We start from the raw sequence: 12,157 nt of genomic DNA, 5'->3' as shown, positions 1-12,157 counted from the left end.
AGTATCTTTCACTAACAATAGCCTACATCTGGAACAAGCATATTTTTTATTTATGAACTTTTTCTTTCCATGGCCACATGGCTCTTCAGCATTAAGTATCTTTCAACACAAACAAGAGAAACAATATATTCTGGATCCTTTTAAATAACTTTTTAATTTTTTTTAAGCATAACAAATTCTGCCATCAGCACATACCCTACCGGAACCTTTGTAAGAAGTCAACACAATGTTATTCCACCCAGAACACTAGTATTTTAAAGTAACTAATTCTCATCACATCAAATCAAAGAATTACAGAATCGTTCAGGCTGGAAGGCACCTTGGGAGATCTCCAGTCCACCCTACTGCTCAAAGCAAGGTCAGCATCAAATTCAGACCACGTTGCTCAGGGCTTTGCGCAGTTGGCTCTTGAAAACCTCCAAGGTTGGCGTCTCCACAGCCTTTCCAGGCCCCTGCTTCGATGCCTGACCATCCTCACAGTGAACATTCCCCACCCACCCACCCACATCATGTCAGAACCTGCTCTCTTTCAATTTAAAACCACTGAGACTCATCCTCCTGCCATGCACCCCCATAAAGAGCCTGGCTCTCGGCTTCTTAGTAACCTCAGCTTGTATGTCAGAAGGCTGCTGTTAGTTCCTACCTTAAGGTCTGGTATTCTGCATCAAATACTGTAAGTAAACGGGCTGTTACATTTTTAAACATGTTCTCAGTGGTGTCTGGGTGCGATTTAGATGATTACACAATTATTTTCATCACGGTTCCTGACAAAAACACTGCTCATTTGGGCTAGACAAAGGCAGTTTGTAAGAAACCAGCCATCGTTCCCTAAAGCGCTTTCAAATCCACAGCAAAATGAAACTATGGGTGACAAGAAATACGCAAGGAAAACAAATTCTCAGTGCAACGATCTGATCAATACAATAAGCAATGGCTTCTGATGGTATCAGTGATACGAATAGCATTGAGATAATGATTAAGTCTGAACCAAACACTTCCTTCAAATAAAATTTATTTCATCTCCTTGGGTAAGGTTGGTTAAGAAAGACTTAACATGCTCTTACTTGTCATCCATCTTCCTTTGGTGCTTTAAGAAAACAGGACCACTAGAGTCCGTGGGAGGAAAAGAGCTCCCAAACACTCACAGGTCCCCAGGAAAGTCCTCATCTGACAAAGAGCAAAAACAGTCCCCCAGCTGCCCAAGTCCCATATCCTATCCCAGTGTTTCCAAACCCCACTCATCTGAGGCTACGCACCAGCCTTTGGAGGCCGTTCTCCAACACAGCAGGAATGTATTATGCTATAATCAGGCTAGTCATTAAATGGTCAACCTGCGCCCTTCATAGTCCCATTTCTACCATGCTTTAATTGATGTCATTACTTAACCCGAATGAACATTTTTGATATCCTGCAGGTGGCATTAGTGACAAACCGGGCATTGCTCATGAGCTCAGAGGCAGTAAGTCAATCAGGGCAGGGATGAATCCACACCTAACGCTTACTGTGTACAATTTTATCAAAGTCAAACTCAAAGTCTGGTAGCAACCCTAACGTCCAGCAAATTCTGCAGCAAGCGTGGGAGACAAACAGGAACTATTACATACAGATTTTCCTGCGCAGGAGCACAGCTCACCTCCTGACAGAAGAACCTGCCCCAACAGCAAGCCACGTGGCATGGACGTTCATAACACAACCTCCACTGTCACCTACAGACTTCTAGACTAACACAATAAGCGTGTCAGATTTATTACGGACCTCTTCCTCAAAAGCAGGGACATGACTGAACTCATCTAAGTTTGTCAATCCACACTTTTAAAGGACTTTGTTTTCACATTAATAGTTCTGTGCTATAAATACCTTGATTTCTTGCACGCCCTGGAAACAGAAACTTTAACTTCATATTTCTCTCTCTGTGCTGACTAAAACAAAACAGGCTTTGCCTCGATGACTCTGGCCTTCATCCAGTCTGCCCAAGCACTTGTCAGAGCCCAGACCCAAGTCACCTCTAAGGGCAGCGGCAGAGAGACACCGTAGCCTGCAAGAGACACACCTGAACACCATGAAATCACCAATAAATTCATACAGACTTCTGAAATTCAGACTACAAAAGCAAAAACAACAGTCTCAAGGTTGCCAGCATAAATAACTATTCAAGATTGAAAAAAAAAAAAAAAAATCACCAAGATTGAAGGAACTAATCTTAAAATAATGAAAAATTCACTAGTGACTCAGTGAGCAATACAGGCCTCAATCAAAAGTGACAGATCGCTGGCAAAAACAGAAGAATAAAAATATGAAGCCTAATTGCACTCATTACAAAGCTTTTGTAACTTCCCTTTTATGAAGTATTGCTCATCTGACGAGGAGAACTGGCAGCTTCAGCCGTACTGTGCATGTCATGCAAAAAAAACCTCCTAAGGGGCTTCTGTAAAGCCCTGTGGGCAAATCAAGAGATGGCAACCACGCTGCTGAGATGAACACGGAAATACACACCAGCTGAAAAATAATCGCCGTAATTCACATAACTCACTCAAATACAACTACACATCCTGCATTTTTGTCATTTTATTGCAGTTGCCCAGAATGATTTATAGCCCCTAAGCCCCAAAACAAGTATACTGTTGCACTGCAAAATGCTCGTTGCTTTTGTTGGTCCGCTTGCTCAGCACTTGACACCCCTGCTTAAGGGTTACTTTAGTTTTAAAATAAAAATCCAGTCCTATGCAGCAGCAGACCTTTATCCTGCCTTAAGGAGTTCAGTATGTTTAGCTCTGAACAGGGAAAAACTAAGCAGGTTGTAACCTGGTTCACTACTGAAGTACAACTGCATGTGAAAAAAAAGAAAAAGCCAGAAGAGATATTTGATATCAGCTGGAAAGGGTGAGAAACATTTCCTTTTGCTGTCTGCAGCACGAGGCAGTGGGGAGAAGTGGGAGTATGAGATCTGGAACTGCTGGAGAGTCACCCCCACACACCCCCTTTTTAAATACCACTCCCCGAGACCAGGCAGGGTCTGGTTGCACCCACAGCCAGCGCTGCTGGGCCAGTATGCAACGCACAATGGCTACGGAAGCGATGACTTCCTGGCCCCGAGCATAGCGTGGGGGAAGCTGCACATTCACTATCATTTTGATGAGAGAATTATTTAGGTGGCTTCGTTAGGTAGAGGCTAACGACACACATCCTGAAGGTGTGAATTCTCAGAGCTTTTCCCTTCCGAAATATCCAAGAGTTCATTGTTCGACTGCAAGCCCCAAGAAACAGCCAACAAAGGCAGGAAATTATGCCGCTTTTTTGAGCAGTGAAAAATGACTATGTTGACTTGCCACATAGCTACATACGTAAGAGTTTTCGATCTATACAAAGCACCCCTTAATTCCAACGTCCTCAAAATTATCTGCTTCTAAGACTAGTAATCAAAGTTAGTATCATACTTTTTGTGGAGGACTGAAGTGTTAGTTTGCCAGCCCGAAACCATACTTGGAAAGCTCTCTGATCCCACTGTCAGAGAAGCTTTAAAACAAAAGTCTGCCTGACTAAATTACACCTGCTCACTGTATGCAACTACTATTATGTATTTCTGCAATAACCATTCTCAGGCTGATTTAAACTTCTTGCCAACATGCTTACGATACAGCCTGCAAGTCACTTTTGGGGCACGCATTTAATTTTTCATGACTGATGCCATCCCGTTCCAATATTCTGCAGGTAAAGGCTTTTCCTCAAATGTTATATGACTGTTCACTCTATTTCTGTAAGTCGTACCTCACCAGACAAAAGAAATCTGATAAGGTTTGTTGTACTTCTACAGAATTTAAAGTCTATTTAAACAAGCAGCACCTGATTTGCAATACTCCTGTAAAACAGCTGACCAACACAGCTATCAGGTAAAACTAGTGCCAACCCATGGCAATGTTTTTCCCCTCTCCACTTGAGCAACAAGTGACCTAAACCAGCGAGTTCCAGGAGCTCACCATGAGTTATCACGCGCTCCTTTGCATTGAAACAAGAGCGCCTATAAGTGACTTCTATGTTTAGAAGTCAAACCAGCATATTTACCTGACATTTTTTGCATCTGAGTTATAAATATAAACATACTTTGCACCACTTACTCATGACAATGAGCCTATGAATCACGTAGGGCTCGGTCAGTCCACATCCTGCTTAACTCCTCACCTTTCTCTTAGATGCAAATTAGCACTAAAAGGCAGCGTGCTCATGAACCTTAGCCTACACATAAACATGAGGATTCCCCCCTAATACCCACGTACCAGCCTCACTGGTTAGACAGACAGGCCCATTACGGGCTCGTCTAACAGCTCCTCTCCCGCTCACGCAGCGACAGGGGTGAACCGGAGAGTGACAGTTTATGTCAACGGATGACTAATCCGCCCATTAACACGGTCACACGGGGCTGTTTTGAAACTTTATTTAGAAAACATTTAACAGGTTCAGTTGGCATACCTGGTCCCGTACCAAACTGTGCATCTTACGTTTTAGTCTCCGATTTTTAAAAGCAAGCCTTAGTAAATGCCAGGCGCGTTGGAGACTTAGCTACCTGACGCAGCCGTCAGCGGCAGCCACCCCTGCAGAGCTGCTGTGAGTTACACCCCGTGCCCAAAAGCGGGCCGAACGCCGAGCCGCGCACAAGCCCAGCGCCCCCGCACGCCCCGACCTCTCCGCCCGACCTCGGAGAGCGGCGGCAGCGGCGGCGGGAAGCCCGCGGGCGGCGGGGCGGCTGCGAGGCCAGGCGCGCCGGTCCCCGCCGCCGCCTGGAGCGCGGCCCGCTGCCCCGCCGGGGGCGAGAGCCCCGCGGCCGTCCCGGCCACGACGCGGAGCCCGGGCCGGCGCCCCCCGAAGCGGGGGGAGCGGGTGCAAGCGGCCGCGCCGCCTGGCCCTACCTGCTGCCGGGCGGCCGGGCTGAGGCAGTCGGCTGCCGCCTCCATGGCTCCCGCCCCTCCTTCCCGCCGCCGCCGCCGGCCGTCTGCCCCCGCCGCTCCGCGCTGCAGGAAGCCGGCCCGGCCCGGCCCCCGCGGCTCCGGGGGCGGGGCGCTGCCGGGGCCGCCCCGCGGCCGGGGGAGCCCGCCGGCGGCTCGGCGCTGCTCCCGGCCGGCTGCGGGCGTCTGCGCCCAGCTGCGGGGCGTCTCGGCGGCAGCGCGCCGAGTGCTCTCCCCCGGTTAGCAGCAGGCTTGCCGCTGGTACTAACTCCCGCCGATTATTATTCCAAAACCCAAACGAGCTTCCCTTAGCCCCTCGGGGTCAGGGAAAGCAGTTCCGAGAATGGTTTCAAAGCTCGTAACCTCCTTTTTGTGCTCGAGGAAGGTGAACACCCCCAGCCGCAACCCGAGGCGTCCGCCCTCCGGGCTGCGTATCCGAGCTGCTGCTCCCAGCACACTGGAAGATAACGTCCAGGAGCACCTGAACCGATGCTTATATATTCACACCGACCAGCATTTGCATCGCGGAAATAAACCGCATAACTGTTAATCTCCTGCAGTTATATCAGCATGGTGTGTTGGGTTGTGTAGAGCTGAGCTTAAAACGGGTGATCAACGCTGGATAGTGCCGGCGTTGGTTTTAGTCTTCAAGAAATAGCATTACGCTCTAAGCAATAAAAAAATGGGCAAAAGAAATGCCGGGGGGGGGGGGAAGCACCTAATCGGGGTCTGAGAGTACTGCAGAAGAGCAATCAGGAACAGTGGCTGGACAAAAAGAGGGAATTCCGCATTTCAAAAGGTCTCTTGTGATGAGCTGCAGGAGCCTAAAACACATTAAGGGAAAAATCAGAAGCATTAGAGGACACAAGTGTTTGTAAATGACACTGAACAGGACAATACCCTAAGAACAATTCAGGGCACAGTCAGAGCAGAAATCTTGGCTCCACGGAAATCAGTGCCATCTCTCAATTCCACCCGATTTCATCCAAACCGTCTCTTGATTCCCCCGATCTCATCCGAAGCGCACACACCTACCCCCTCGCAGAGACGGGAGGGCAGGGAGGGAAGCCCCAGGGCAGGGAGAACCAGGGAAGCTTAAGCAGCTCATTTTATCCATTGCGATTCTGCGGCAGCAACAATAGAGCAGGCGGAGAGTCACCTTCCTGGCACCGGGTTTTCTCCGGTTGCAAAGACAAGCAAAACAGGTTGCTCCTTAGCAACTAAACCCTGCGCCCTCCTCCCCGCTCAGCCAGCACAGTTTGGGGAGCCCTGCGAAGCCTCCACCTGACCTCAGTTTTTCCATGAGCTGCCAGCTCAGTTTTTCCATGAGCTGCCAGCCCAGTACAGAGAAGCCGGTTTTTCATGCTGGCAGAGCACACGCTGCCATGCTGCTGACAATATTTTAGCTAATTTGGAAGCGCTGGCACGATTTTACATTCAGGGGGCAATACTTCAACTGGATTCATTGGCAGTCCCTGGGCACCAGCCATGTCTCACTGTCCCTGGAAAGGCCAGACATGCTTCCTTTAAATAAAAGGCATTAGGGATGTCAAACTTGCACCCTGGCCCTGGGAGAAAACCCGCTTAAGTGAGGGGAAGCTTTGCATTTGTAAAACAGACTGGTTTTACGTACGTCATAGAATCACAGAATGGTTTGGGTTGGAAGGGACCTCAAAGGTCATCTAGTCCAACCCCACCCCGGGCAGGGACATCTTCCACTAGATCAGGTCAATCAAAGCCCTATCCAACCTGGCCTTGAACACCTCCAACGATGGGGCACCCACACCTTCTCTGGGCAACCTGTTCCCGCATCTCACCACCCTCATTTTAAGACGTTTCTTCCTTGTATCCAATCTAAATCTGCCCTCTTTCAGTTTAAAACCGTTACCCCTTGTCTTATTACTACAGGCCCTGGTAAAAAGCCTCCCTCTCCATCATTCCTCTAAGACCTCTTTCAGTACTGAAAGGCTGCAATAACATCTCCAAAGTCTTCATTTTTCATTAAACTCCAAAACCACCTACAAGTTGTTTTTTCCTCTTAATTTGTATTTTCCTTCATTACAGGGTAAAGGACCCAACTGTGCTTTAAAAAAAAACACAAACCAAAAAACAACCACCACAACAAAACTGACCCATCTTAAATCCACTTCAATGTGAGCGTGAAAATAAAGAAACTAATAGATATAGGAATAATATATGTTCCTGTGAAGCAGAAAGGGGAAATGAAAGGGGAAAAGGAAGCCAGTCAATATGGTCTGCCCAGCACGCTTCATAGGCAGTCAACATGCAGTGCAGAGAAAACGTCTGTAATTTAGATCTATGTTTAACAGATATCCATTTCATCCCCCGGTATGGCTTGTACTGAATTCAGGAACCAGGCCAATGTAACATGACCAGGAAATGCTTTCTTGTTCAGGTGGTATAACATACAGCCCTAAGCCCGTTATTTAAGGCCGATGAAGTTCCTAGTCTGCTACGTTTCCCTTACCCTCTGTCAGCAAGAGCAAAGAACAACAGAAACCTACAATAACTGAGGGCAGACCTGGAGGAAGACCCTGGCATGCCCTGCAGCAGTGCCTTCTGCCCCAGCTGGCCGGCTTGCCTGGAGACGCACCCTGAGTGCGGGGGATCCTGCCTTCAGGCTGGCAACTTCTCCGCTCTGCCCTGCAACACTGAGCAAGTCTTTCTTTTGTGAACAGCCCTGAGTCCAACAGAAGTTATGCCCTAATTCCCAGAGAGTGCTCAGCATTTAATTTTGGTGCAGTAAACAGTATCAAGCATTGCAGAAATCCAAAAATCATAATGAGCTGTGAAGAAGGCACTTTTGGACTATGGCAGCTTACCCCAAGGTAGCCGGGGGCCAGGCACTGAAGTTAATTCTTCAGGAAAAATGTCTTACCTTATATGTAAGTTTTGTTAAAAGAAGAAAGGAAGGAAAGGATATTGATGTTAACCATGCAAATCCGAAGCATCATAGCAACTCAGCATGAAGAAGTATGCATATTTTCATCTCAGCTTAATATAGACAATTTGTTCCGGTTTTCTTGGTTAATGAGAATTAACCTCCCCTTACATTTACTCGCAAATCTGTACAGTTTTTGTACTATCTGTCACTTGGAAGATACACCAGAGGTGTGAGTACTTCCTATACAAGGCATAAATTACTGAGGACCCCACACACCCACCTTTCTCTAATTACTTTCTAAATCAATGTCAAAGCCAAGATGTTTGTTTTGATTTGGCTTACTTGAAGCAGCACTTCATACCTCAGGATAAATTCAAGCACACAAGTGTGCTATGGACCCGCTAGGTAGGAACATCAGGAGGTCTTTTTAATACTAGTGGACTTCCATTTTTCAGTAATACAGCTGACAGCATTCAAAACACACACTTCAGTGTGTCTCAAGTGATATTATATGAAGCAAGCCCCATTCTGCTTGGATTTCCAAACAGGTCCTAACAGATTTCCCAAGAACGCGAATTCTCTGTATACCCACATATACACTTTCTTCCTCATCTCTCTTTCCTCCTGGCGCTCCACACTCCACTGGATCCTTCAGACACCGCTAAATAAAAAGCAAGTGCATACAGTTCTGCAACTACAGGAGCTGAGCCACAATCTAAGAAGCCAGTGATGCGTTTTACTTGATTGCTTGCCAAAGCTATTTAGCATTGTTAAACTGATAGCAGTTCGCTCTGACTCCTTGCCCTTCGAACTGCTGCTGTGTAACTCCGGGAAACACGGGGGTACTCACAGCACCCAGAGAACACTCTCTGAAAGTGGGTATTAGTCTATCTTTTCTTTTTTTACCCCCTCAAAAACGCAGTGTCTATCCAGTCATACCTTCCCCGTACTCAGAAAGATAGCCAAAGGACCTGAAGCTCTGCTAAATGTCATGCCTTCAGTGCATAGTTCTTGTGTCTGTGCATTTCCCATTTGAAACAGGACATTGCAAGGGAGACATCCAAGCATTCAGAGAGACATCCAAGCAAGAAGAATGTTCACAATGGAAATATGCATTTACATGTAGTACAATGCTAAATTGAAATAAGAAAAATAGGTAACAGGAGAGATTGAAAAGGGAGGGGGGGAAATAGTCAGCCAACACTTTCATAAACCTAGCAGGTTAACTGCGAGTTCATTTTAGGTACCTGTAAGCAGAAAAAAAAAATATGGCACTTAGGACAGCAGCTCAGTTTCTGATGACAGACTTCTTATCTCTCTTTGGGAAACATACCTCACCTTTGCGAACATGCATACACAAAAAAATGCATGCTTGCACACAACACAATGCATTTCTCCATGGGCCTAAATCCTAAAAAAATCAGTTTCACAGAACTGCAACCCTTTACCCATAACTACCAAGGAGTTGTGTCAAAAGGAAGAGGGAAAGATTATACAGTCATCATCAAGGTATGTTACAATCACTGATAATGCAAACAAATTCCAAGGAAGCCCGGCTTCCAACACTGGTCACACCCAATGGATTATTTTTGTCTTCAGGGTGTGTTGTGCTAGAGGTAGTTTAAGAGGCATGGAAGCAGGGCTTCAGGTGGGAATAAGGCAGCCAAAACCTTTAGAGACAGGTTTAAACACTGAAAAAAACCTACAACATACAGCACACTGGCTCCAGCTCGGCCCACCTCAATATTTATTCTTAAGCAATATCAGCAGCCACCTTGCAGCACTGTCACCTACATGTGTAACTCAGCTTCTTTCATTTATATCTAACAAAAAAAATTGTATCGTGCATTTCCTTTATTACCTTCAAGTAGTATCTCTTAGAATTTCAGTAACGTCCCTCCATATCACATTTACTACTAGCTTTCCAAACGGTGGAAACAGACAAAGCAACTCTCATTTTGTGGAGAAAAAGGCTGGAAAGTACTTCATATTAGAAGAAATAATTGGTTACTCTTGCCTTTTTTTTTTCTTCCCCTTTTTTTCCTTTAAAGGCTCATAATCTTGTTCTTCTAATGTTCAAGAAAGTCTATAAAAATCTACGGAGTAACACCCATCTGAAGTCACAAAGACAGAAGAAACTATGCATGCATCTCACTTCATCATCCCTGTCTGCTGTGGGCATCCTGGCACCCTTGCAGCTCAGTTGGCAAAGTTAACAAAACCTCCTTGTAAACCGTAACCAAGGCAATGAACTCAAGTATACACAACTAAGTGCTTCTTAGGAAAACAATGTCCGGTTTTCATCACCAAAATGTACTGCCAGTATCAACAGATTATTTTCTATTGAGGCTAGAACGCGAAGCAGCAAGGAGGAAGGAAAGTGCTGAGCCAGGCACAAGTGCTTCTCGCCACACTGAAGCCAGACAAACTGAATCATGCTAGTGGGGAAGCTGGAAGGCTCTTGGGTAGCCTATACACGGCATGTTTATCATTCAGCTCAGGGAATACATTCAACTTCAAAACTCAAAAGCATTTTGAGATTGAATATATTGATGTCTTGCCACTATCAGAAAGCTTCAGAAATTGGACATATGGGTGTATGAAAAGCTACATGATCTTTCCATTTTAGAAGAGACAGATACTTCCCATAAGCCAATAAATTCCTGATCTACTCTTATTAAACCTTTCTGTTTCTTTGCTTAATAATGAAGAAAAAAAAAAGAAACTACAGAATTTTAAGAGATCATACAATTTTGGAGCAAAACCTGAGTATACAGACATCTGTGTAAAAAAAAAAAACAAACATACGTGAAAGTGATCCAGTAAGAGACTTTTATTTGTAGAAAAGTGCTTATCTGCTGGTGTATCCGCAATATTAGGCTTTGCCATCTCACAGGCTCTACTTGAAATCTACTCAGCTTTAAAGAGTTGGAAGCTGCATTAACCATTTCCACCATGACCGCAAATTTTGTAAACTGGAAAACCAACACTAATTTCAAAGAACACCACACAGAAGGGCAGAGGTTCAGCACCTCAGTCCTACCCTCCATTAGGGACATTAGGTGGGGAAACACAAGCAGCATTTGAAAAATTCTGCGAGTGCCACTGTTACCTCACCCAAGCTCTCCAACTCAACATGCAAAAAAAGGCAACAACATCCAATTCACAGTAAAAGCCAAGTCCAAAATTTCAGACTTAGAGCTAAATATAATTACGGGTTCAACCCAAATATTTGACTATATTCACTACAGAGAATAAACTAGTATGGCATCTTAAATGTACAATGATCATGTCTTTACCTTAAGATCCTTTGCAAACACTGAAGAATCTTGTTATCAAACATCTTTGCAAAAAAATGATAGTTCACTTTGAAAAGTGTCCAATTTTACCATACAAAGGGAATAATAACAAGACCTATAGAGGAAAAATGACCAAAAGAACTATTAGGGAGTTTCCCATGACCGCCCTAACTGCAACCTAAACCTATTTTTCTGAATCGGGCTCATTCACACGATGCAATCCTACAAGACTGAAGTTTGGCTGGAGATTAAATAGTAAGTTTTTTCATGGAAAGTTTTTCTTGCAAGGGCATTCCAAGACGGATTTCTGATTTTGTTTTTAAAGTTTCTCAGAATGCCAGAGCTTTGTTTTTCTCTTTTCATTAATTCCCAAGCACCAGGAGCAGGGAGTACGAACGGGCAGGCGCTCCCCTCTGACATGCCGATAGTGCTGTTCTGAGTTATCTGTGTTTAAGGGGTCAGCATTCTTGGTCTTCTTGCTTAACATTTTGAGCCGCAGACTGGGAAGAGGAAGAGGGGAAGAGATGCACGACTAATGAGGAGTTTACACATGAACACTGTCCACTTTGGAGAAACATTTGCTTACATGTTTGCCAGGAAACCCATCTCAGAGATATAATTTAAGCATGTGACCAGAGGCTGGAAAGTCTTGTTGACACAGACCTTTTTCCCCCATAAAGAAGGAGAATGTTTAATCTGCAGAACACTGCAGTGAACAGCGTGTACAGCTCTACAATGTAAGAGACAATTAGGGTGTTGCATCCTACTTCATAAATTATATTGCCATGCAGTCACAAGGGGCCTCTGCTAAAAATATTGTCTAAACGGTAACTGAACTCCATCATGAGTTTGCATGGATTACCAAAGTAAATCCTGCCACAAGGAATTGATCTTAAAAACACCTGTTAAAAGGGGGCATCCTGTAATCATTTCTATAGATCCTAGCAGTGTTTTAGAAGCGTTTATTACCATGGTTTTTTTCTCCCCCGCCCCGGGTTTAAAAGTGACATTGTTGT

The 12,157-nt window shown here is 45.2% G+C and overlaps 1 protein-coding gene across 3 annotated transcripts in view; it reads right to left on the bottom strand.

The window, feature by feature from the left end:
- Window positions 1-12,157, bottom strand: part of LRRFIP1 (LRR binding FLII interacting protein 1) — a gene marked incomplete at its 5' end in the record, with an annotated part of 119,353 nt that overhangs the window by 69,545 nt on the left and 37,651 nt on the right. For 2 of the 3 annotated variants that reach the window (XM_082312050.1, XM_082312049.1), the window contains one exon: window positions 4,902-4,981. The exons of the other annotated variant lie outside the window; for it this stretch is intronic. In XM_082312050.1, the coding sequence (XP_082168176.1) occupies window positions 4,902-4,946 (45 nt within the window). Of the gene's footprint in view, window positions 1-4,901; window positions 4,982-12,157 lie in introns of those variants that run through there. 3 annotated transcript variants of the gene reach the window in all.

The sequence above is a fragment of the Platalea leucorodia genome, assembly GCF_965183815.1.
Source record: "Platalea leucorodia genome assembly, chromosome: 5".
Taxonomy (NCBI): Eukaryota; Metazoa; Chordata; class Aves; order Pelecaniformes; family Threskiornithidae; genus Platalea; species Platalea leucorodia.
This window is presented reverse-complemented; position numbering and strand designations above follow the sequence as displayed.